We start from the raw sequence: 24,337 nt of genomic DNA, 5'->3' as shown, positions 1-24,337 counted from the left end.
TTTCTTTCAAACTGTAGCCACAGATCTTCACTCTAATACACGTGGATTTCTGCTTCCAATTTCTCTGGCCCTGCTATTAGTATTCAACCAGTCTTCATTTTGGTCTAAAATGACTTTAAGAGCATGGAAGCATACTATTATTTCCTGTGGTTTGGTCTAAAAAAGAATTAAAGGGGGGACGTTTAGATGAGGCCTGTAAAAATACCACCATCTACTTTTAGAGATGTTTTATGAACATAAATTCCTGTCTAAATAATTACTGCTGAGGGCAGAAAGGACTTTGGAGTTTGGAAATTGTACCGACAACTTATTATCCTCTCTTAGCAACCACAGTGAAAGTGACACATCTCTTGTTTTGTTTTTTCCTCTCAGCCGGGCTGACACCATAATGTACCATATTGCTTTTAAGATCTCATTTTTAAATCATGTGTACAGATGATAGTGGAACTGAGGCGCTCCGAGGTATTATTTTTCTCAGGGGAAAAAAAGATAGAAGACAGGTATGCTTTTGGTGTCATTACAGGAGTGTGGGATGGCTGGTAATGGTGTCCTCACAGAAGGAGAAGCCAGCCTGGGTACTGAGCATAGTTCCTCCAGTGTTCAGGTCATACACTGAATTATACTCTGGGTTTCATAAAGGCTGAGATCCTTTATGTAGTCGTCAGGGGTCTTTTATACTATGGTGTTTAAAAACAAAATCTCAGAAAAAAAAAATCACTCTCCTTTTCCTTTTCTTGGTTTCTGCTGGCAGCTGCTGAAATGGGTTGCGGCTTGAACAAGTTAGAGAAACGCGATGACAAACGGCCTGGAAATATCTATTCAACTTTAAAGAGGCCTCAGGTGGAAACCAAGATAGATGTGTCCTACGAATACCGCTTCCTGGAGTTCACTACCCTGAGTGCTGGTGAGTGCAGGTGGCCCACACTCCTGGTGGCATGTGAGCTGGGACCCAGCCTGTACCTGAGGTCCCCTCCCACCCCAGAGCAGGGCTGGTGGGGCCTGACAAGGATATACTGGGGAGGTGGGCAGGGTGGGCGGCTGTGGGGACCTGGAAAAGTTGGGCCTTCGAAAAGGTACTCTCTACAGAAATCTAGATTTTTATTTGGAACTTTTCATTTTTTAAAAGATAGCAACTAATTGAAATTGTAACCAGTTAAAACCAGGTGTGAGTCAACTGGTACACACAGGCGGGTGGGCTGCCTTTGGCCCGCGGGGCAGCTAGTGTGCAGACTCTGTCGTAGTGAGCTACGTGCAAAAGGAGAATTTGCCTTATCTCCTATTAACGTGCCTGCCCACCCAAATTTACCTGTCTGTTGTCTGGTGTCTTTTAAGAGTGCTTGTCCATCTGGGCTTGGCTTTGCCTCAGCTGAGCCTGAGGGTGTCCAGGTCACACCACTAACACTGTCCGAGTGGCCCTGGAGTGACTGACAAGCAATAAGGTTTTCACCTGGAGTATTTGCTGAGCACCGACTGTGTGCACAGCATTGGGCTGATGCTGTAGTTCAGTCATGCAGTGTGTCCTGGTTTCCTGGAGCTTCTTACCTAGTGGGAGAGAAGACTCATATACATGAAAAAAAAATACCTCAACAAACTATAATTATAAGTAAGAAAACATGTAAAGCATAAAATATGTTTTCAGAAGAGGAAAGATCATTCTTTCGGTGTAGGGCGCAGTCCCTAGAAGTTGCATGCAAACATAAGTGCTAATCAGGCACCTTGCCACTTTCTCCCTGAGCTGCTGGGTATGTTTTAAGCTTCTATTAACAGAGAAGAGGATTCGTGGGAAAAGCCCTCTATTTGGGGGTTTGAGTCTGGAGTGGCTGGGCCAATCACTAGGCCTGCTGTGTGCTCTTCTGTCAAAGGAGCACATAAAACCCATCTCATGGGGCAACTGCAGAGACCAGAAGAGGAGGGGTCTGAGAAGCTCTTTGCATGATGCGGGCAGGTAGTAGGGCAGCTGGTGTCCATCCACTCCTCTTCCCATCTGCGCCAAGGCTCCCCCTGCTTCTTGAGCCCTGAGAGACATGGCCAGCTGGGCGTCTCTGCAGGGACGTTCTGTGAACCCCTGCACGTCCCCCAAACGGAGCCCTGCATCCTCCTCATCAGATTGCCTTCCTGCTGTTGTCCTTGGTGAATGATGTCACCACTGTCTTCTCAGACAGACTTGTCACCTTAGTCATCTGTGACCATGCCTTCTCCTTGCCCAGGATTTCCATTGTGTCACCCAAGCCCTATTAAAACTACTTCTGAAAATGCTTGTAATGTAGCTAATGTAACATGAGCAAAGCTGAACACAAAATTATTTGGAGCATTTGGTCATCCATTATTTGTTCCGTGAACGTGTGAGTACCTACAACGGTCCAGGCATCATAGACCATGGTTAAGGAGAAAACCAAAGCATGTGTAGGAAAAAAGAATACAAGGAAATATGCCAACATGTTAAATATTGATTGTTAGTAAGCTGAGAAGATGGGGGCTTCATTGTGTCTCTTTCATATATATATATGAGTATATATCACACACATATATATGAAAGTATATACATATATATATACTTTGCATCATGGTTATGTATTTTTTATTATTAAGAAGGGTAAGTTTGGGGGCAGCCCCGGTGGCGCAGCGGTTTAGCACCGCCTGCAGCCCAGGGCGTGATCCTGGAGACCCTGGATCGAGTCCCACGTCAGGCTCTCTGTATGATGCCTGCTTCTCCCTCTGCCTCTGCCTCTCTCTCTCTCTGTCTCTATGAATAAATAAATAAAATCTTAAAAAAAAAAAAGAGTAAGTTTTGCTCACAGAGATCTTCAGGAACTCTGAGTACTGCTCCATCACTTACACCTGAGTTCTTTCCCTCACCGTCTGATTTGTTGCCTGCCTTGTGCTCTGATCAGAGCACCCACACTGCTTTGCTGCACTATGCTTCCTTATATTAAATTACCTTTTGTTTCCTGATTATGAAATGAACATATCTCCATCATAAAAAAAATTAGGAAACCACTGGACAAATCCCAACTGGTCTCCCTGCTTCTACCCTTGTCCCCCTAGAGATCATGTCACTCTTCTGCTCAAAGCCCTGCATAGCTCCCCTCATCCTGAGTAACTACTGTCCATCCTTATCCTCTAGATGTTTGTCCTGCGTGTTTTGCCATTTCAGTCTTGCTGTTTCTTGAACCCTCCAGGCTTTCTCAGAGCCTTTGCACTATCTGTTTCCTCTGCTTGGAAGTCCTCCCAGATATACCCTTGGCTCAGACCCTCAGCTCTCTGGTTTTCTGTGAAACCTTCCCTGACCATTTATTTTATATGTCTACTTACCCTGCAACTCCCCATCCCTTGTCCTCTTGATTGCTCTCCATGATGCCTTCTATTGTCTAACATGCTGTATATCTTGCTTATTGTTATTTGTTGCTTATTTGCGGTCTGCCTTCTTTCATTAGAAGGTAGGATCCCTCTAACGAGTGCAGGATTGTGTCTGTTTTACCCTCTGCTGTACCCTTGATACTTAGAATAGTGCTTGACCTATTGTAGATAATCAATAAATATTTGTTGAATGAATACTTAATGTATATTTTTGTGTCCTGCTTTTTTGCTGCTTAACGTTGTAGAGTGAGGCAGTACCCTGTCACCCCACATGTTCTCAAAATATGATTTAAAGGCTATATATGATTTAATCACTTAGCATACCATAATTTATTTAACGATTTTCTTTTATTGGACATTTAAGTTATTTCGGGCTTTGGGCTATCATAAATAATGCTGTGATAAGCAGCACTGTACATAAATCTTTGCGTGCATTTTTGATTATTTCCTCAGGAATTACTGAGTTGAAAGATATGAATGTCAAGACTCTTGACAAATTGCCAAATTGCCCTCTAGACAGGACCTATTTGTGTAAAACACAAAGCTGATCATGCCGAAACCTTTGGCTGGTTCCCTTGGAAAAATGCAGTGGACGTTCCACCCAGTGCTGAGGACCTTCCTGCTCAGCTTTGCACTTTGTGGACCGTCCCCTACTCCTGCCTTGGAGCACAGTGGGCTGTGCCTCCCACCCCCATCCCAACTTCTGCTCTGCTCCTGTGGCACAGCGTCTGCCCCACCCCTCACTGCTTGCCAGAGTCCCACCACCTGAAACTGTTCTCCCTGACATCCATCCTGCCACGCTTACTCTCTTCGGCATGCCTGCCGTTTGTCAGTACCATCCTTATGACACTTTTATTACATCATGCATTAAATGTATTTGTGTTTCCTTGAGGGCAGAGATCAAGCCTTGCTTATCTTTCTGTGCATCTTTCTTGTTCACACTTTTTAGCTGAGAATAGCATGTCCTGAATAACTGGGTTCTAGTCAACCAAAGTAAGTGTGACATATGCTCACCTGTTTCCCTGGCAGCCCATCAAGTTCTTTTCCAAAAGTTCTAACGAGATCATTCCTTATTGCTTCAGAATGAGCCAGCATTTGTTGAGAGCCTACTATGTGCTAAGTCCTGTGATGGTGCATTAGGTCTTCCCAACGTTTCCAACTTTATCAAAATTAAAATAAAATAATTTAAGCACATTACACTGCAGGTATTTAAAATGTTCAAACCCATGAAACCATGACCTCATCAAGATGCAAAACATTTCCATCTCCCACAAAGTTTCTTCATGCTCCTTTGTAATCACTCCTTTTTTTCCAGCCCCCTGTCCCCAGACAACCAGTGATATGCTTTCCATCACTGATTTTATTTTCTAGGATCTTCTATGAATGGAATCATGTGGGACATACTCTTTTTGGTCTGGCTTTTTTCACTTGGCTTACTTGTTTTGAGATTCATTTGTGTTGTTTTGTGTGTGGTAGTTCATTCTTACTTTACGGCTGAGTAGTATATTCTCTTGTGTGGATATACCATAGTGTGTTTATCCATTCATGTGTTGATGGACATTTCAGTTGTTTCTGTTAGGGCTGTTGCAAATTAACATTCATCTTTGTGTGGCTTCTTATGTCATTTTATTCTCATGGAAACCCAGTGAGCTACATGGGTACATGCATTCCTTTTCTGCGGTTGGGTAACCAACACTCAGAGAGGTTAAGTCACTTTTCTAAAAGACACAGTACCAGGAAGTGACTGGGGTGGAATTTGAATTAGATCTCAAGGGCCCCAGAACTCCTGTGCCTCATAAACTGCAAGGTGCTAGACAAATGGGTGTCAACACCAAATAGAACATTCTTGTTAGAAAATTTGTTATCACCTAGAGGGACATAAGGATAGTCCTCTTCCATAGGGTTTTAGACACAGAAGATTTTTAAGTAACACTTGATAGGCTTATTTCTCATGGGGAAGTTGCTCATCTGACTTTAACAAATTATAAGTTGGGGAGAGGGTGTGGGCCTCTTCCACCTGGTGGCTTAGACAGGAAGGGGACATGTGCACTTTTACAAAAGTCAGAATCAGACTTGACACTGTTTTGTCTGTCCCTTACTTAGAGCTCTGAGCTACTGTGGATTATGTTGCAATAGGCAGCCTCACTTGTTGGGCTGACTGAGGTGAAAAGCAGCAGGATTCTCAAAGTGAAGCACATAAGCTGCTCAAAATATCAATTCTGAGTGATTTGATTGGGTTTCAAATTTTCAGTTAACTCTGGTCACCAAGGGATGAACCTGCCCTTTGATGGATTTCATCACAAATATAGGCCCATAAAGCACCACAATCTCTGCAAAATGGTGCCTCGTTATCCCTTTTATACATATGTTTTGCCAGCTTCTCTGTGCCAGGCCACTCTGATACCACTTGAAAGCTACCTGTATCATGAGAATTGGTTGTGTTTTAGACATGTCTGGTGTCAGGGACAGTTGGCATAGGGAGTGACCTGCATAGTGAGGTTAGTGCCCTGGGCTTGATTTTGCTTTTAAAACATCTAGTCCTGTGCTGTCCTGTACAGGAGCCACCAGCCATGTGGCCATTTAAATGTAATAATTAAAATTAAATAAAATTAAAAATTCAACTCCTCTGTCACACTAGCCACATTTCAAGTACTTAACAGCCACATGTCGGGGATCCCTGGGTGGCTCAGCAGTTTGGCGCCTGCCTTTGGCCCAGGGTGTGATCCTGGAGACTTGGGATCGAGTCCCACGTCAGGCTCCCTGCATGGAGCCTGCTTCTCCCTCTGCCCGTGTCTCTGCCTCTCTCTCTCTGTCTCTCATGAATGAATAAATAAAATCTTTTAAAAAACAACAACAACAACAAAAAAAAAAACAGCCACGAGTGGCTGGTGGCTGCCATATTGGACAGTGTAGATAGAAACATGTCCAACATCATGGTAAGTTCTATGGGGCCATACTGTTCTAGTCTGTTTTCAGGGGAGGATAACTTAGTTCCAGTCTGAATCTGCATCTCTATTTCAGACTAGTGAGCCATTTTTTTAAAAATTTTTATTTATTTATGATAGTCACAGAGAGAGAGAGAGGCAGAGACACAGGCAGAGGGAGAAGCAGGCTCCATGCACCGGGAGCCTGATGTGGGATTTGATCCCGGGTCTCCAGGATCGCGCCCTGGGCCAAAGGCAGGCGCCAAACCGCTGCGCCACCCAGGGATCCCTAGTGAGCCATTTTTATTATGAACATTTGCCCCTGGGTCCACTAGGGCCCATAAGATGACAGTTCATTGATTCCACAGATACTTAACGGTGACTGGAGGCCAGACGTTATGTCCTGAGGAAATATGGGTGAACCAGACAGGAGGTGTTCCCAGTTGCCTTAGTTAGCTCAGCTGCCCTAACAAAATACTCTGGCCTGGGTGGCTTAGACCACAGACATTTATATTCTCAGATCTGGAGGCTGAAAGACTGATATCCGAGGGCTGGCATGGCTGGGTCCTGGTGAGAGCCCTCTTCTTGGCTTGCAGCCTTCTAGCTGTGTCTTTACGTGGCTGAGAGAGGGACAGACAGCAAGCTCTGTCATATCTCTTCTTATAAGGACATGAATCCTATAAGATTAGAGCCCTACTCTTTTGACCTCATTTAACCTTAATTCCTTACTCCAAATAGTGGCACTGGGGTTGGGCTTTCGAAGGGACACATTCAGTCCATAGTGTCAGTCTAATCTACTAGTTCAGATTGATTCATATCTCTTATGGATGAAGAACCAGGCAATTTTAGGATTTGCTGCTAGCCCGTGTGATGGTGATACAGGAGACATGGTAACCCCAGTCTTGTTGGAAGGGTGTGTGTGTTGAGGAAGACTTGAGATCTGCAGGTGGATTTGGAGTTAGCTAAATTAGCAGAAGATTAAGGGTATAAGGAGATTATTTTTTCAGGCAAGGGGGACAACCTATGGGAGGGTCAGAACCTGGAGACAACATTGCATATATGGGAAGCTGTAGGCAGTTCACTTTGGTTAGAGTGTGACCTTTGGGAAAAGTAAGTGGAGGCCAGATGACTAAAGATCTTAGATCTTGGACTGAGGAGTCTAGCTTTCTCCAGAATGCTGGAGATTTTTAAGGTGGGGAGAGGGTGGATGACATGATCAGATTCACATTCTGGAAAGCCTGCTCTGGATTTATAATGAAGGAGAATGGAATGGGTAAAAGTGGGGAAGGAGAAACCATTTGGAGGCCACTGGAGTCATTTGGCAAGAGGTGAAAGTGGCCTCTGCTGAGGGAGTGGCAGTGGGGATAAGAGGAGTGGGTCGGAGAGTCAGGACAGATTAGGAAGTGGTCCCAAGGACTGACTGGCAGGTAAGGGAGAGTAGGTACTAGAGGAATGGATGGTGTGTAGGGCACCGGCCCAACTGGATGCTCAGATTCTGCTTTAAAGCATTTTCAAATAATATATTCACTCCAATATCCAAGTAGCCCTTGGAGTCAGAGAGAGAGAAGGCCGGCCTGCCAGCCTCCCTCCCTCCCTCCCTCCCTCCCTCCCTCCCTTCCTTCCTTCCTTCCGAAAATCACCTTGACAGGTAGTAAGTAGTAAGTGGTACCAGCACCCAGTGTTTTAACTCTCTTAACACAAGATTTTTTTTTTTTTTTAGAATTTTATTTATTTATTCATGAGAGGCACACAGAGAGAGGCAGAGACATAGGCAAAGGGAGAAACAGGCTCTCTGTGTGGAGCTAGATGTGGGATTTGATTCCAGAACCCCAGGTTCACACCCTGAGCTGAAGGCAGATGCTCAACCACTGAGCCACCCAGGCATTCCTACTTTTGCTTCTTTCAGAATAACAGGAATGAGATCATATGGTGTATGGTCTTTTGTGTCATCTTTGACTTCTTTAACTTGTGACTTCTTTGACTCAGTGTAATGCTTTTATGATTCATCTGTGCTGTTGTATGTATCAGAGCTCATTCCCTTTTGTTTTTGTATAATATTCCATTGTTTGGATGTGCCATGATTGGTTTAAATCATTCTTTTGCACATTTGGGCTATTTCCACTTTGGGGCTATTATAAAAAACTGCTATGAGCGGTTCCTGGGTGGCTCAGTTGGTTAAGCCTCTGCCTTCAGCTCAGCTCGTGATCCTGGGGTCCTGGAATGGAGCCCTGTGTCAGGCTCCCTGCTCAGTGAGGAATCTGCTTCTCCCTTTCCTCCCTCTGCTTACTGCTCCACCTTCTTGTGCTCTCTCTCTTTCTGTTAAATAAATAAAATGTGTTTTTTTTAAATCTGCTATGAACATTTGTGAACAAGTCTTATGTGGACTTACGTTTTCATCTCAGTTGGGTAAAGAAGTAGGAGTGGAATTGCTGGATTGTTTGGTACATGCATATTTACCTTTATGTGGAACTGCCAGCTGTTTTCCAAGATAGTTGTACCATTGAACATTTTCAACAATGCATGAGAGTTAGTAGCTTCATTTTTTTCACATGTAATGATGAGAGCTACTGCTTATTCAGCACGTAGTGTTGTATTAATCAATTTTAAAAACTAACAAATCTTAGAAGGGTAGCTAGCTAGTTACCTTAATGGTATAGAGGAATAAATTGAGATCTTGAGTTTCAAGGGGTTGTAAAATCCACTTATTCTAGGCCAGCAAGATGTTAGCTGTTTGTAGCACCATGAGGCCATCACTTTGGGCTCTCGTGGTTTCTGAATTTCCTGCACACTGGGGGGATTGAAGCGAAATTGGACTTCAACATGAAAAAGTTGAAAAGTCCCTCCCTGCTCCACTGCATATCTTCTTCAGGCTCATCTTCTGCTTCTTCTCTTAAATTCTTGCTAATAAAGAATTCCCATGACATGCATTACAATTTCTAAGATTAGTCCACATTGCCACAGTTTAAAAATTCCCATCTCTGTGGTTTTCCTGTCCAAAAGGTCTTGAAGAAGTGACCTTTGGGATTTTTTCTTTGACATTGTGCTGACCAGACTCATACTTGGATTTTGACTTCCAGCATTTTAGCCTTTCGGCTTGGTATGTAAATTTTGGGTAGTCATGATAATAACACAGGATGACATACATTATTCAAAACATGCAAATTGTTCATTGAGTCATTTTCAGGGTCCAGTTTTTATTTAACTTCCAGTCTGGGCAACCTTAGCCCTCACTGCAGCTGCAGAAGCAGCTAGTAATCTTTGTGTAAGTAGTCCTTTTAATCTTGCTCCACAACCAGGAAAAAGACTCATCTAAAAGGATGGATCATAATTTACATTAAGACCAAGAAACAAAGAGATTCAAGTGTTTTGGGGTTATTGGGTGCCTAATGGCTAGTTGTAAATCCTGGCATTGTTAGCCTGTCAGATTTCATGGGTCATGAAGGGAGGTGATAGCAAGGTCTAAGATGCCATCCAAAATAATGCTAACCTACACGGAAAGACTGTGAGCCTTTAGAACATATCATTTCCTTCAAGTCATAGTTCTCCAGTTTGAGGGTGAATCGGAATCACCTGGAGGGCCTTTAACCCAGAAACTCAGACCCTGGCCCCAGAGTTGCTGATTCATTAGGTCTGGGGCAAGGCTGGAGCACCTGCAGTCATAACATGTTCCCAGGTGATACTGATACGGCTGGTCTGGAATTCGTTTTTGGAGAACCTCCAAAGACCAGGTAGAGTACAAATTTCTTTTATCTGAGTGAAGAGGGCAGGAAAAAAAAAGGTTTGATTTTTTAAGCATAAAATAAACTCAATAAATCCTTATATACCTAACAATATATAATGACCTGCTCATAATTTATTGCCTTGAAATAGTTTATAATATATTTGGAAGGACAGGCCATACTCCTAAGATAAAAATAGTACCAGCTGACACAATAATTCTCAAACTTGCTTAAAAAGTTCCCATGCCCACCTGACATCCCAGACGAGTCCAGTCTTGGGGAAGGGACTCAGATATCAGCATTTTTTGAAACTACAGTTGATACCAGCATGTGGCTATGGTTGAGAATGAGTAAGTGGGCATTTGTAAAGTGCTAGGTGGTAGGTATAAGTGTGGGTACCCCAACTGGTTACCTTCAGTGGGTCACATGTGTTGAGATTTTATTTGAATCTCCTGCAGGTTGCTTCCAGGTCCTCAATGTCTAGTTTCTTTCCCAAGAGTGCTGAGTGATTGAGTGACATGCTGTCGGTTGGGAAGCCCTGGAATAAACAGTTCTCAAACTTTATAACAACACCAGAATCACGTGGTGAGCTTGTGGGGACACAGATTGCTGAGCCTCTACCTCTAGAATTTGTCCTTCTGGAGTTCTGGAGTGGGGCCCAAGAGTTTGCATTTCTAGCAAGTTCCCAGGTAATGCTTCTGCTTGCTTTTGCTCCCACTGGAATGACATTGAAAACTACGGGGTTAGGTCACAGGCCCCCCAGCAGCCAAAAACCTCCTTCTTACCCAAGTTCTCCGTATCTCAGTTGTAAATGAAACCCAGCCAACCCCAGTGGATTTCCCACCTCCTCAGGGCACTCTAAAGCCTTAAATGGTTATTCATCCCATCTGAAAAGCCAGTCCTTCTCAGACTGGCTCCCTTTTATCCATTCCTACCCTCATCTCCTGACAGTCGTTTATGAACCTACCTGCTGTTCCCACGGTGGTACCACACATTCCACCCCTCTGCCTCTCTGCGTCTACTGCTCCTCATATGGAGTGATGCCCCTTCACCACACTCCAAGTCTGGGTGCTCTTTCTTTTTCAAGGTCCATGGAAAGCTTCATCTCCTTCAGGCTCTCTTCCCTGAAAACCCAGCCCTAGGGGTGACCAGCCTCTGTGGAGGGGACAGTGGAGGACACAGGAGGGAAGGATTCGAGAATGAGAGGCTGCATCAGTGGGAATTAGTGTCTGCCAGGCAGTTGCTGGGCACTCTCCTGGAAGAGGAGTGAGAGGTGTGTTTAGGGAACAGTTTCTTCCTGGCCAACAGGTTTGTAGCCTGTGGTCTGGGGTCTGCAGAAAACTCTTTCTTGGCTCAGAGGCCTTAGTGAACCCTTCTCACTCACTCATCAAGACCCAGGGGCATACTCTGGCTTTCCAGTCAGAACTGTGGCTCTGGCCAACACACACCAGGCATATTGGGGACCCGAATATATCCCCAATATCTAGATAGACCTTTATTTTCAGTTATGCAGCTCATCACACTTAGCAGTAACCATGCCACCTTAGAAAGGTCTATAAGCTGTGGTTGGGCCCCACCAGTCACGTGGTTCAGCGTCTTCCTGGGCTCTTTTCTGGAAGGTTTTGCCTTAATTAGGCCTCCACTACCTCTGTTCTCAGCACTCCTTTTCTGTGCCTTTGCCTTGTCCTTGCCAGCCTAACCAGGCTCTGTACAAATGAGCTAGAATTGAAAATCTAGACCAAGTGTGAATGGAGAATGGATCAGGACATGGGCTAGAAGTGACACTTGGCTGCAGGGGACCAACAGATGTGAGTCCCCCTTTACAAGGATGTCTGACTCTGACTCAGGAAGGTAGGGAAGGAATGGAAAAGAATAGGGGGATGGGGGTGGTTATTTGCATTACAGGAGGATTCTTGGTTTAAAGTGGGTTTCATCATGGGGTTCCTTTAGATGGAGCCTCAAGTGCCCTCAAGTGTTTGTTTTGCCATCCTTAATGAGGTATTTATTACCTCTCTCTAAATATGATACCTGCAGCTTTTGAACATAACAAACTCATCTATAATATTTGCAGCTCTTCAGCAGAATTGAACATAAAGTCACTGATGTTGATGACATTTTTTTCTTTTTTGGGTGAAACAAACCAACCAATCAACCTTGAAACAAAATGTCAGAAGCCAAGAAGGAGGGGAGGAGGATGGATAGAAGGAAGGCCCAAAGCAGCCCTTGATGTTATAGAATAAGGCAGGAAATTCTCTGGTCTGAGTTGGGGATGTTGGCTTTTTACATCCCCTAAATCTTAAGCTCATCCCTGAGGGAGGTCCTCCTGCTGCAGACTGTAATCATAATGGCAGAAAGGCTGTTCTATGCCCGTATCTTATCATGGCTTGCTGAGGATCCCTGCAAATGAGATTGTGACAGGAGCAATGGGCTTGGATGATGACAGTAATAATAATAACATTATTATTATTGGTAACAATAGCAACAGTAATAACAGCTAATGAGCCATGCACTGTGCTCTGTGCAAATTAATCCCCTAGGATCCTGATTTTACAGATAATAAGTAAACAGGGCTCAGAGAGGTTACCCAAGTTGCCCGTGGTTGCACAGCAAATAGGTGATAGGGCTAAAATCAGAACTCAGACTTGCATTCTTCAACTCCTTTGCTTATAAGCAGTGTTGGCTCTACCATAGGTCTCTCTGGTATAGCTTTGAGGCTCGGTGGACTTCGACCTGTCATTTGAAGGCCCCACTATGCTGGCCCTCCCTTCAACTGAGCTCTGCTCTTGGGAGAACTTACCTATATGTTTTGGTAAATGAGGCAGTGAGGATGAAAACAGCAACTGGGCATTACACTGTACAGTTGCTGTGCAGCTTTGCATACTTGAGCTCAAGGGGTCCTTACAACTTGATAGATGATTTTTTATCGTTGAGATAGAGAGGCTCAGTCACAGAGTGGATGTGCGGGCCACAGCTTCACCTTCAGTTTTCTGACTCCACTTAGCCTGTTTCTTGCTGCTGCCCAGGACCCTCAGAGTCTGGGGCTTAGAAGCCATGAGAAGACCATACTGTCCATCATGGACTGGGAACTGTTTTCTTATTTGCCAAGATCATGAAAGTGGCTAATAACCCACTAGAGTATAATGTTGGCTTCCATGTGTTGCTGGTTTTAAAATAGGGTGCTTTGTTTGACCTTTAGCTCAGATTTGGAAGGCCAAGTCTGAACTCGGGTGTGTGGGATGGCTGCTGCTTAGTCCCATTTTTGTCAATATGCCAAGCCCAGAGGTTATCCTGTGCTGAATATAGACTCCTCCTTTGCTGAAAATAGTATGTGCAATAGGGTAGGGAAACATTTTTCTTTCCTAGAAAATCACTCCTTGCTGCTCTAGGTAGCATCGACTTCTGTGAAACCATCTGTTCCTCCCAGTATAATTTCCAGACTATTAGATTAAACAGTTTCTCCTGACCCACTTTCGGCTTCTGTTTTCTTTCACCATTCATTAATAAATTGTGTAGCAGAGTTTTCATGGAGAGCGTGTGTGTATATTTATTTAATTTCAGGTTGGGCAACAGCGATTGTTGAGTGCTATCAACTTATTTCCTACCCGTGTTTCATTTTTGTTTCAGTTTCTGTAATTGCTAAGAATTGGTTGCTTTTTTTTATTTTGTTTTGTTTTTAAGACTTATGAAAGGAAGTCAGTGGCATGAGTTATGGGTTGAGGTTCTGGTTGGGAGGTGTGCTAAAAACAGACCCTGTTTTTATACAGAAGATGCAGAGTGGTAAGGAAATCGGTTCCCATAAAACATGTCTTGCTGCAGATAAATATGCTTTTACAGAGTTTGTGGGGATTTTTAAAGATAAATGAGATAATATGGGTGACATGGCGTTAAGCTTTTCCGAGCAAAGCGACTCTATACATCTTCTATATTGTTGTTGCTTTTGATAATGCAAACAAGTCTATTAGTATTAATTTTATTGTTAAATATTCACTAATGGAGGTAATAAGATTAGATTTAAGAGGAAGGAAGGCATTCTTTGCATTCCTTTCCTAATGTAAAAATTCTTCTGCTCTTCTTCCAGCTACTCCGAAGCCAGACCAAGAAACAGCACTCAGTGTTGTGTGAGAATAGGCTCAGGTTTGGGTGTGAGTCCATATGTGCCTGTGCCTGTGTGCAAGCAGTAAATTTCAGCGATTTAAGGCTGCATTCAGTAAAATGATATTTCTTGGTGAGGACTGTTATCTGTCAAAGCAAAACCAAATTATTTTTCTGCAGAATTCATAAAAGCGGTGCTGTAGTGGGAATAATTTTTATCTAATTTGGTTAAAATGGAACAGAAAACAAGTTAATGTTCTATGTATGCTAGTAATTATTGTTACTAGCGATAGTGCTTCAAAGAATTTTTATAAAGAGGCTTTCTCCAACACCTTGACCAGATTTCACTGATGCTTCAAAGAGAGGAGGCTTGTTAAATTTTGCCTCAGAAATTTTTTTTTCAAAAGCAGTTCTGGTGTGGAAAGGCAGAGGATTCTGGCTTCAAGTTGCATGTCACTGTCATTATGTTTAGAAAGTAATTTCCTCAGTTCTGTGTTTTAGACATACCTGAAGCTGTTCTTTGTTTACAGGTCATCTGATAAATAAAAACTACGTAGGTGATGGGTACCTGCTACTTTAACCAGCAGCTGAGATATTTTCCTATTCTGTTGTATAAACATACTTTTCAGGTGCGTACATAGGATTTATTAGGAGGAGGATGCATTAGTTTGACAGCCTTCTTCTTCCCGAAAGAGGATGGAAATTATTTCAGTTTGGCATCCCAGGTGTATATTCAGAGTTGCTTAGTAAGCATGAACACAATATGGCACAGTGTGGAGGGAATGCTTTTGATCTAAGGTTGGTAATATATTCATTCCTAAGGGAGCTGGCATGCTTGGTTGGTGGACTTTCCTTAACAGAGAAATCAGTCTTGTCTGACAGGCTTATTCAATAAAATTAATTCATTGGATATTTATTGATTACCTGCTCTTGGTCAGGCAGGGTCCCTCAGTGTAGGAACCAGTGTCTAAAACGTCCCATCCAAGTCTACATTATTAATGTCCTAGCCTAGTGTCTATTTTCCTGTATCTGGAAACCAGTCCAGTGTGGGCACACTTAATAGAGTCTGTGTGTTATCTTAGAAGAGCATCTGCCTTGACTTACCATGATTTATCTTTGACTTGGTGGGCGCTGCATGGCTAGAGATTTGTCTACTGTTTGGTGGGCACAGGAAGGCCCTGGAAATAAGATCTGAAGTCTGATCCCTGGACCCACTGACTGCAGCTCAGAAAACCCCTGAGTTAGTGTCTCAATCAAGCCAGCTTTTGGGGGGGTGAGGGACTTGTTTGGGCTGCTCGTGCACACAGCTGAGCTTATGGGGACTCAGTAGGTGCATCCAGGATGCCCTGGACTTCAGTCTGTTATGGCTTTCTTGGTGACCAATGGTCTGCTTGGCCAGGGTGAGATAAGCCTGTGAAAGAAAAGTTCTTGCTGCTTCTTGCAGCAGCCTGGGCCGATTTAATGCCAGGACCAAGACTAGGAACAGGGAGAAGGGCATTCATGGTTTTCAGGATTGCCTTGCTTTATCCCTTACCATTGTTTCTTGTGAATTTGGAAACTATAAATTCAAACAGAAATTTATTTCTACTTGGCAGTATTTACTATGGACTTCACATAAGTGGATTAGACCAAAATAACTAAAATCCAAGAAAAAACTATCTTTTCTCCTAATACCTTTTACTTGCTTTACTATGAAGTGAGGAGTCAGATGTGGCTTAAGACAAGTGATGGGGCCAAGGCCCCAGAGAGGTGAAGGAACCAAGCTTTTGTTGTTCAAACTGGGAGGAATATGAGTTGAAAGCCAAGTTGACTGAGGTAAAAACTTTATTTTTTAAATTTTTTTATTTTTAAAGATTTTATTTATTCATGAGAAACAGAGAGAGAGAGAGGTAGAGACACAGGCAGAGGGAGAAGCAGGCTTCATGCAGGGAGCCCAATGTGGGACTCGATCCCGGGACCCCAGGATCATGCCCTGGGCTGAAGGCAGTTGCTAAACCACTGAGCCACCAGGGCTGCCCTAAAAACAACTTTAAATTCAGCTTTTATGCTGATTATTATTATCAATGTTATGCTTATTGTTATTATTAATATGCCGTGATAGTAAGCTGCACGGTAGGCATCCTCCAAGATGGCCTTTGGTGACCCTCCTGGCATTCTCACTCTTGTGTAATCTTCCCTTGAGTGTGGAAGGACCTAGTGACTTGTTTCTAGTGAATGCAATATCATAAAAGTAATGGAATGTCACTTCTAAGATTAGGTTACAAAAAGAAGGTGGCTTCTATCTAGGATTCTCTCTTGCTCTCTCTTTCTGAGTAAAGCCAGATGCCATGCTGTTAGCCCAGTGGAGAGACCCACATGGCAAAGAACTTAGGGAGGCCACCTGCTAATAGCCAGTGAAAAACTGGGCACTTGTCCAGCAGCCCTGGAGGACCTGAGTCCTGCCAACACCCCTGTGCATGAGCTTGGATGTAGGTCCTACCCCCAGTGGATCCTTGAAATCCCTTTAGCCCCGGATGATGCCACCTCATAATAAGCCTTGAGCCAGAAACACCCAGCAAAACCTCACCTGGATTCCTGACACACAGAAACTGTGAGGTAATGTTTGTGTTTTAAGCCACTAAATCCGTGGGTAACACATTGTTGTATAACTAATACAGGCAGTTTATGTTAAAAGCTTTGTTCTTCTAGGATAGGCAGCATTGTGGAGTGGTTGAGAGCACAGACCCTTGAGCTAGACTTCAAATTCTGGTTCTGCCACTTAGCTGTGTGGCTTTGGGAAAGTCATTTAACCTCTCTGTGTCTCTGTTTCCTCATCTGTAAACAGGAACTGTAGTTTTGGCTTTCAGACTCTATAGTCCAGGAAGACTAACTTAAGGGAGGTGGAAATGGGTTTTAATTGACAGAATCCACAATTTCTGCCACAGTAAGTAGAAAGAAGGGGCAGGGATCCCTGGGTGGCGCAGCAGTTTGGCGCCTGCCTTTGGCCCAGGGCGCAATCCTGGAGACCCGGGATCGAATCCCACATCGGGCTCCCGGTGCGTGGAGCCTGCTTCTCCCTCTGCCTGTGTCTCTGCCTCTCTCTCTCTCTCTCTCTCTCTCTGTGTGTGTGTGTGTGACTATCATAAATAAATAAAAATTTATAAAAAAAAAAAAAAGAAAGAAAGAAAGAAGGGGCAACATTGGTGGCTTTTGTGCTCTCATGGCCCAGACCAGGTGGCTCCCATTTATCTGAGGGCAGTTTTCCAGAAGGAAGGGCAGCCAATACACAGCACCTGGCAGATGGGGGTATAGGTCCCTTAGTCCGGAAGCAAATTATTACTGTTCATTTTTCTATCTTTGCCCTTTCTTTGATGTCATGAGCTATGTCTGTAGCATTTCTCAAATTTCATGCCATAGGCCCTGTTGAGCAGAGCATATCTCTTCTCAAGACTAAATTATATGTTTCAGAAAAGCCTTTTGCTTTGACCACAGTTATATATCAGCTGGGATGTAAATTGCTAAGTCGGCCTTCCAATTGTGAAAGTCAAGATTTGTGACATTTAAACATATTGATGAAATGTAAATGCCCTGTGGATACCCTTCTACAAAGCCCTAGCACCTATATAAATAAATGATCAAGAAGGGCATGAAAGAGATGGGTATCCAAATCCCTCTCTTAAATTAGAGAATTGATCTTTACCGGATGCCAGCACCTAGTCATCCCCCATCAGTAATAATGATGTTTGGCTCTAACCAAATGTCCCCAGTTCACTATGGGCTGGTTATTTGATGATGCAAATGGATTACTTCTTTTCTCCTTTCTTTTTTTTTCTTTCTCTTCCTTTCTCTCCTCCCTCCTTCCTTCCCTCCCTCTCTCTTTCTTTCCTTCCTTCCTTTCACTATATCCCTCTAATCTGAACACATACTCTAAAAATTAGCATCAAATTTTTGTCTGGAGAAAGAAAAAAATGCATATAAATGATGCTACTAGCTCTCCTTGATTTTTGAGAATTTCTTGTGTCTTCTTGCTGTTTTCACTTTATCTGCTCTCTAGCAGGAAAATAAAATTGCATTCGATTGACATACTCTCCTGCTGGGAACCCAAGATATATTACACACTTTCTGTGTGTTTCTAGTTGTGATGAAATGGTAGAGAATCCCTGGCAACCTTAAATAAGATAAGCACCAGCGATTTATCCACAATCAGGAAGGAATATAATAATTTGCTCATTTTTTTCCCCATTAAAGAAACACTGTAAGAGTTGAGGCAGCTGATGCCATGTGAACAAGAGTGTGCTTTAATGGAGACCCATTAATAATTTATCTTAATAGTGTAATATTTGCTGTTTTTGTGACCAAAAATTTGTTCCAACCCCTTTATGGATGAAAAGTAGGATCAATTAATATTGAGTGATGATAGCCTCCCTGCAGAGAGAAAATGGGAAATCTTGGTGTCGTCATCCGCCTTGACTAAGAAATAGGTTTTCTTAATTGTACGGAACAGAGAAACCCAGGGGGATGTAATTCATTTCTCTCCAGCTTGCAATGTAAATTGAAAGTAAAGAAAAATAACCACATGCCAGAGTGGGGACATGAACTCAGCCACTGAGTTATGTCTTACATGTAGAATTCACTGGAAACGAATGGACAGCTTTCTGCCCAAGATGGAGGGTCTCCTTCCACAATGGCTTTGCTCAAGTACCTCTGATATCATGTGACCAGAGGATTTCTCTCTGATGGTACTCTGGAACCTCTCTGCCTGGAAGGCTCTGCTCCCACATCTTCTCCTGGTTCATCCCTTCTCTTCATCTCGTCTCTGCTTAAAAGCCACCTTCTCAGAGAGGCCTTGTCTTAAGACTCTGATTAAAATAGGGTCCCCTTGCCCCATTCACTTTTAACTTTCACTCTCTGTCTTACTATCTTCATGGAATTTGTCTGCATCTGAATCTGTTTTATTGTTTTGATGTTATTTATGGTGTCCCCCAACCATAATATAAGCTCCAGGAGGGCATGACTCTGCCTTTGTCATTGCTGTCATCAGAGCCTTAATGCCAAGGCATTGAATGTCTGAATGAATGAATGATGGGTGTAAAAACTGCATAATGCAAAGCAATTTAAAAAAAATCTTAGATGTGCACATCAACCTTCTTTAAAGATATATTGATTTCAGGTGGATGACACAGTCTGAGTGGATCTTCTGAATGTGATTTGGTGCCATTATCCTTATATATTTGTGCCAATAGCCAGAAATCCCAAAATGTAACCATCCCATGGACATATCATTCTTCTGTGATAAGCTCTCAGAAGAAAATCTTCACAACATTGATCACAATTCCTTATTTGTTCAATGTCTTCTCCCTTGATGAATTTTAAACACTTTGAAGATAGAGGCTGCTTCTATCTCATTAACTGCTCCAGCCTCGGCATCTGCCACTGAGCTACATGACGCTGCTTCTGGGAATAATAAAATGTGCTAGCGGTTGGAATCGGCTGCTGCCACCTGGAGGAAGTGCCACAAGAGAAGGGGGCCCCTTCTCCCCTCTCTCTCCATCTAATGTCTATCTGGAGCCCCCACTGGTAGAACCTGATAGGAACCTAAAAGACGAGGAGGAATGCCATTTTCAGATTCCTGGCTTACAACACAGATCAGAGTCTAGAAGGGTAGATGGACGTGAGGGACAGCAACTGAATGACCAGCACAGCCCACCCCTTCAGAGTCCCAGCATCTAAATATCTTCCTGCACATTTTAAACTTGACAGGACAACACAACAACGTTTCTGCCTAACAAGATGTGACTGCTCTTTGTACAGTGCTCTTGCTTTCTCCCCAGGAAGAGGAGACACACAATTCCAATTGGTACAGTGTCCTTCTCTGGGTGACATGAGTGATTTTTCTAGTTCAGCCTGTAGGATACAGAATGTTTATATGGGACTGCTGGAGCTGGAAGAGACTGCAGTGTTGCTCAGCTGTGGATGCCTTGAGTATTGGGACTTAGCTTTTGCCCTCAGCCAGCACCTCACCTGGCTGGAGTTCATCACCTGGTGGGGTAATCCAGAAATCCAAATCCTTATTGGTCCTCAAGCCCTGTTGCCTTAGTTTTCCATTACTATTTACTATTGGACATGGAAGTATCAAGAGGCACTCCACAGACTGCCGTGGGTTCCATTTTATGGCAGCAGTCCGATTTGGCTATCTCACCTGCCAATCTGCCAGTTCAGTGAACCCATTGCTGTGTTGTCTGGTAGAAGTATTCCTTCCTTGAGAACCAAGGAGGACCTCCAAACCAGCAGGTCTAAGAGTTGGGTCTAGTAGGAAGAAGAGCCATTTCTTCTTCTACCCCTCCCTCGATTGCTAGAACTGTGTATTCTGGCTGTGGTAGAACTTTGTCCTGAAAGAGTGAACTCCCAACTTGTCAGGATGTTTTCTCTCATCTGGCTGCATGGGAAAGGTTGGGCTAATAACTGATGCTTTTTTTTTTTTTTTCAAAGAGTATATAAATTTTTCCAAACATAGTGATGGCAAAGGCTCCTTCGACTTCAACTCTGCATTTCATGGTGAATCAGTGGTTTAAAAATTGCATTGGATGGAAGCCCATTTCTTCAGCCACCTCTTCTTGAGTGCTTTAAGGTGGCCATCAGATGCCCAGACATGTCCAGGCCATTGTCCCTGGTATACTTCTCACCATAGTTGGCTTCCTGGGGGTGTGCTGGCATCTTTCTCGTGGCCCCAGGATCAGCCTAGCCTGTATTTATCTTGTAGAGAAGAAGGAGAATAGCAGCAGCATTAACTAATTAGTCCGTAACTGTGTATGCGTTCATCCCCCACGCACATCATGCAATAGCACGGGTTGAGTGACTAAGGGCACAGATCAAGAGTGAGGCCTGCAGATATGGTGGGAATCCTGTCTCATTCACTTTGTGACCTCAAGTAAGTTATTTAGCACCTCTAGGTCTCAGTTTCTTACCTGTAAAATGGCACTGTATTCCTGGGTTGTTGGAATTGAATGAAATCATCAGATGACATTGGGTAGGCCTGTAGATAAGATGCAGTAAATGGTAGCTATTTTTATTATACCAGATGCAAGGAAGAGTCAGGTTAGACTCATGTCCATGAAGACCTGACAAGATTTACTGCCTAAGACAGGAATGATTTAAATGATTCTTTGGACCTTCATGGCCCCATCTTCAAAATAAGGTTATTTGTCCAAATTGATCTTTCGAGAAGGTCCCCCCCATTGCCAGGATGTTGACAGACAGTAGTTTACTGCATTGAGTGGGTAACTGTGAGATAGAACCGTGTGGAATGTGGCACAAGCTAGACTATGAGGACCATAAGCATTGTCTGAGGAAAGGTCAGTGGTGAGGGCCGCACTTAGGCCCAGGTGACACCAGACAAGGACAGGGCAGGATAGAGAAAAGTGGGGAAACCTAAGGAAAAGTTCCCCATCAGAGGTAGAAGCTGGCTGCCTTGGGAAAAATAGTAGTGCTTCGTATTGATAGAGGGCTTGCAAGAGAATGCAGAGTGCTTTCGTGGCTCTTATTTGATCATTCAATAATAAGGAACTCTGAGTCTTAGTTTATGTATAGGTAAGATAAGAAAGTGATCAATTTGTGAAAATGTGGTGTCTTGCACTACTCTAGTGACCTGGTGTCATGGCATCCTGCCCAGTGTTGGAGCTGAGGTAGGTTCCTCTGGTTAACAGTGTTGAATGGGCAGAGCTAAAGGAATAGACAAGGTAATTGCATTCTGAAAATATTGTGTGTGTGGTGTGTGCACGCACGCACGCTCACATGCACTCACACATCATGGGAACTGGCTCTTAGCAATGAGGAGGTTTATGGCCAACAGTGATTTCCCAGCATTTAGAAGAGGGAGGAGCCTCTGAGGTCACCCCACCCAGGTATGACCCTGTGCAGATGAGGAAACTGAGGCCACTGATGGAGAAAGAGCTTGCCCACAGCCAGCCAACCTGGTGGCGCCAGCCCCTGGAAAAATCCAGATTTTCTGGCGACTCCTAGTCTCACCGTGGCCCTAAATTGGCCACGTTCCTCAGCTTTTAACATTGTGTTAATCAGTTCAACTTCAGATGTCCTCCCCTGTGTAATTAGGGGACTGACCAAAGGCCTGCAAAGGTCATTATGTGTTGAGACAAAGTCCCTCTTTCAAACAGGAAATTGTGTTCTCCTAAAATTGGAAACAGAACGGTCTCTGCCTTGCTGGGGTTCCACACCTTAGTCAGGGTGTTCTTGTAATTCCAGAACACTCCAGATGAACCCTCAGGGATGTTTCCTGGCCAGTCATCTCATGTACCTCTGTCAGAAGCTATAACCCCTGGGCATTTTGATGTTCTTCTTTCTCCTTCTGAACTTAGTAGTTTGACTGGGCTCTTGTTCTGAGACATGTTTTAAGGTTCTAATTTCTTCTCCTCACTAAATGAGGTCTGAGACCTGGGCTTTTGGCTCAGGTTTTGTCTACCTGTGTAGATGATCTTTGTTGCTTTTATATAGCCAGTGTTTAATGGATTCCTGTGTTTTATTTCTCAAATCCTGTCCTTGGTCATAGGAAGGAGGAGGGTTGTGTGAGGAAAAATACGTCATCTCTCTGAGTGGCTCTGCATCCCAATGCCTGTTTTTCTTTTTTTTTTTTTTAAGGCAAAATCCCAAATTTCATAAAGTTATAACACTTCTTGGGATGCCTGGGTGGTTCAGTGGTTGAGCATCTGCCTTTTGCTCAGGGCATGATCGCAGGATGCTGGGATTGAGTCCCACATCAGTCCTGCCTGCTTCTCCCTCTGCCTATGTCTCTGCCTCTCTGTGTCTCATGAATAAATAAATAAATCTTTTTAAAAAAAGTTATAGCACTTCTTATGTCATTTGGGCAAAGAAATGTGACTTTCCCTCCTAAAATCCTAGACAATTTTTTTTTCGGCTTAAATTCCTTGACGTTGTGTTAGCTGTTGGAGAGATGAAAAGGGGCAAAAAAGAAAGACAGCAAATACAAGAAGCATAAGCAGGAGGTGCTTGGTCCTCCCACGCCCACACCATCTTCACAGCTGCAGATACCCTTGTATAAAGATGCTGTTTGTGGGTATGTGTCCAGTGAATTCTGAGGCTCTGTGTGGGCACCAATGAAAATGATTGGGGAAAAAAAAAGACACCTGTGTAAATTTCTCAAGGTCACCTTTAAAAAGGAGCAGTGCTTTTCTAAACCACATCTGAAGACATTTCAAATTCAAAGGAATTGTTAAAAAGTTTGAAACTAATATACTCTGATTTTTAGACAATATTTTGATCAAATTTGTGAGTTGGCAGAGTTGTGCTTTTTATGTGGTTTGCTCATTCTCTAAGTCTTTGGGAATGTGGAATAATCAATCTACACTGCATTTGTGCCTAACGAAAGAGCATTGATGAGGAAGTGACTTAAAATGAAGGGACGAGTCTGGGCTCTACTCCCAGTTCTGTAATTGGCCTGCTGGACGATGCTTGTCCAACCACCTCCCCTCTCTCACCTGTTTATTCAGCATTTGACTCTGTACCAAGTCACTGCATAGGCCTTAAATATGAATTCTTACACCAATCCTGTGAGGTAGGTACTATGATTATCTACATTTTCCAATAGGAAATTGAGGTGCAAAACATCTTGTAACTCGTTAAAGGAGACACAGATTTTGTGTCATGAGGCCAAGATCTGAGTCCAGTCTGTCTGTTACCTAAGACCACAATGGTGCCTTATATATATATATATACTGTCCCCTCCCTCTGCATAAAATAAGCTAAGATGTATGGCTTAGTTTTTAAAAAATGATTTATGTTTTATGCTTATCATAAGCATAAAATAACATATTAGGGGATCCCTGGGTGGCTCAGCAGTTTAGTGCCTGCCTTTGGCTCAGGGTGTGATCCTGGAGTCCTGGGATTGAGTCCCACATCAGGCTCCCTGTATGGAGCCTGCTTCTCCCACTGCCTGTGTCTCTGCCCCCCCCCCCCATGAATAAATAAATAAAATCTTAAAAAATAAAGTAACACATTATTAGACTGATTATTTAAAAACAGAGTTTTGATCAGAAATTTAGTTCTTGAATATAACTTGTTCCTAGAGGAAAGGTGTTGCATATTAAAACAGTTTGTGGGATCCCTGGGTGGCGCAGCTATTTGGCACCTGCTTTTGGCCCAGGGCGCAATCCTGGAGACCCAGGATCGAATCCCACATCGGGCTCCCAGTGCATGGAGCCTGCTTCTCCCTCTGCCTGTGTCTCTGCCTCTCTC

General features: G+C 43.4%; 1 protein-coding gene across 4 annotated transcripts in view; it reads left to right on the top strand.

Annotated features, from left to right (window-relative positions):
* RFTN1 (raftlin, lipid raft linker 1) overlaps positions 1-24,337 on the top strand; it is a 200,229-nt gene that overhangs the window by 17,393 nt on the left and 158,499 nt on the right. For all 4 annotated transcript variants that reach the window (XM_072792875.1, XM_072792876.1, XM_072792877.1 and 1 more), the window contains exon 2: positions 752-904. In XM_072792875.1, coding sequence (XP_072648976.1) covers positions 760-904 — 145 coding nt within the window. In that variant the 5' untranslated portion in view covers positions 752-759. The remainder of the gene's footprint in view (positions 1-751; positions 905-24,337) is intronic.

Source organism: Canis lupus, chromosome 22, assembly GCF_048164855.1.
Source record: "Canis lupus baileyi chromosome 22, mCanLup2.hap1, whole genome shotgun sequence".
NCBI classification, from domain to species: domain Eukaryota; kingdom Metazoa; phylum Chordata; class Mammalia; order Carnivora; family Canidae; genus Canis; species Canis lupus.
This window is presented reverse-complemented; position numbering and strand designations above follow the sequence as displayed.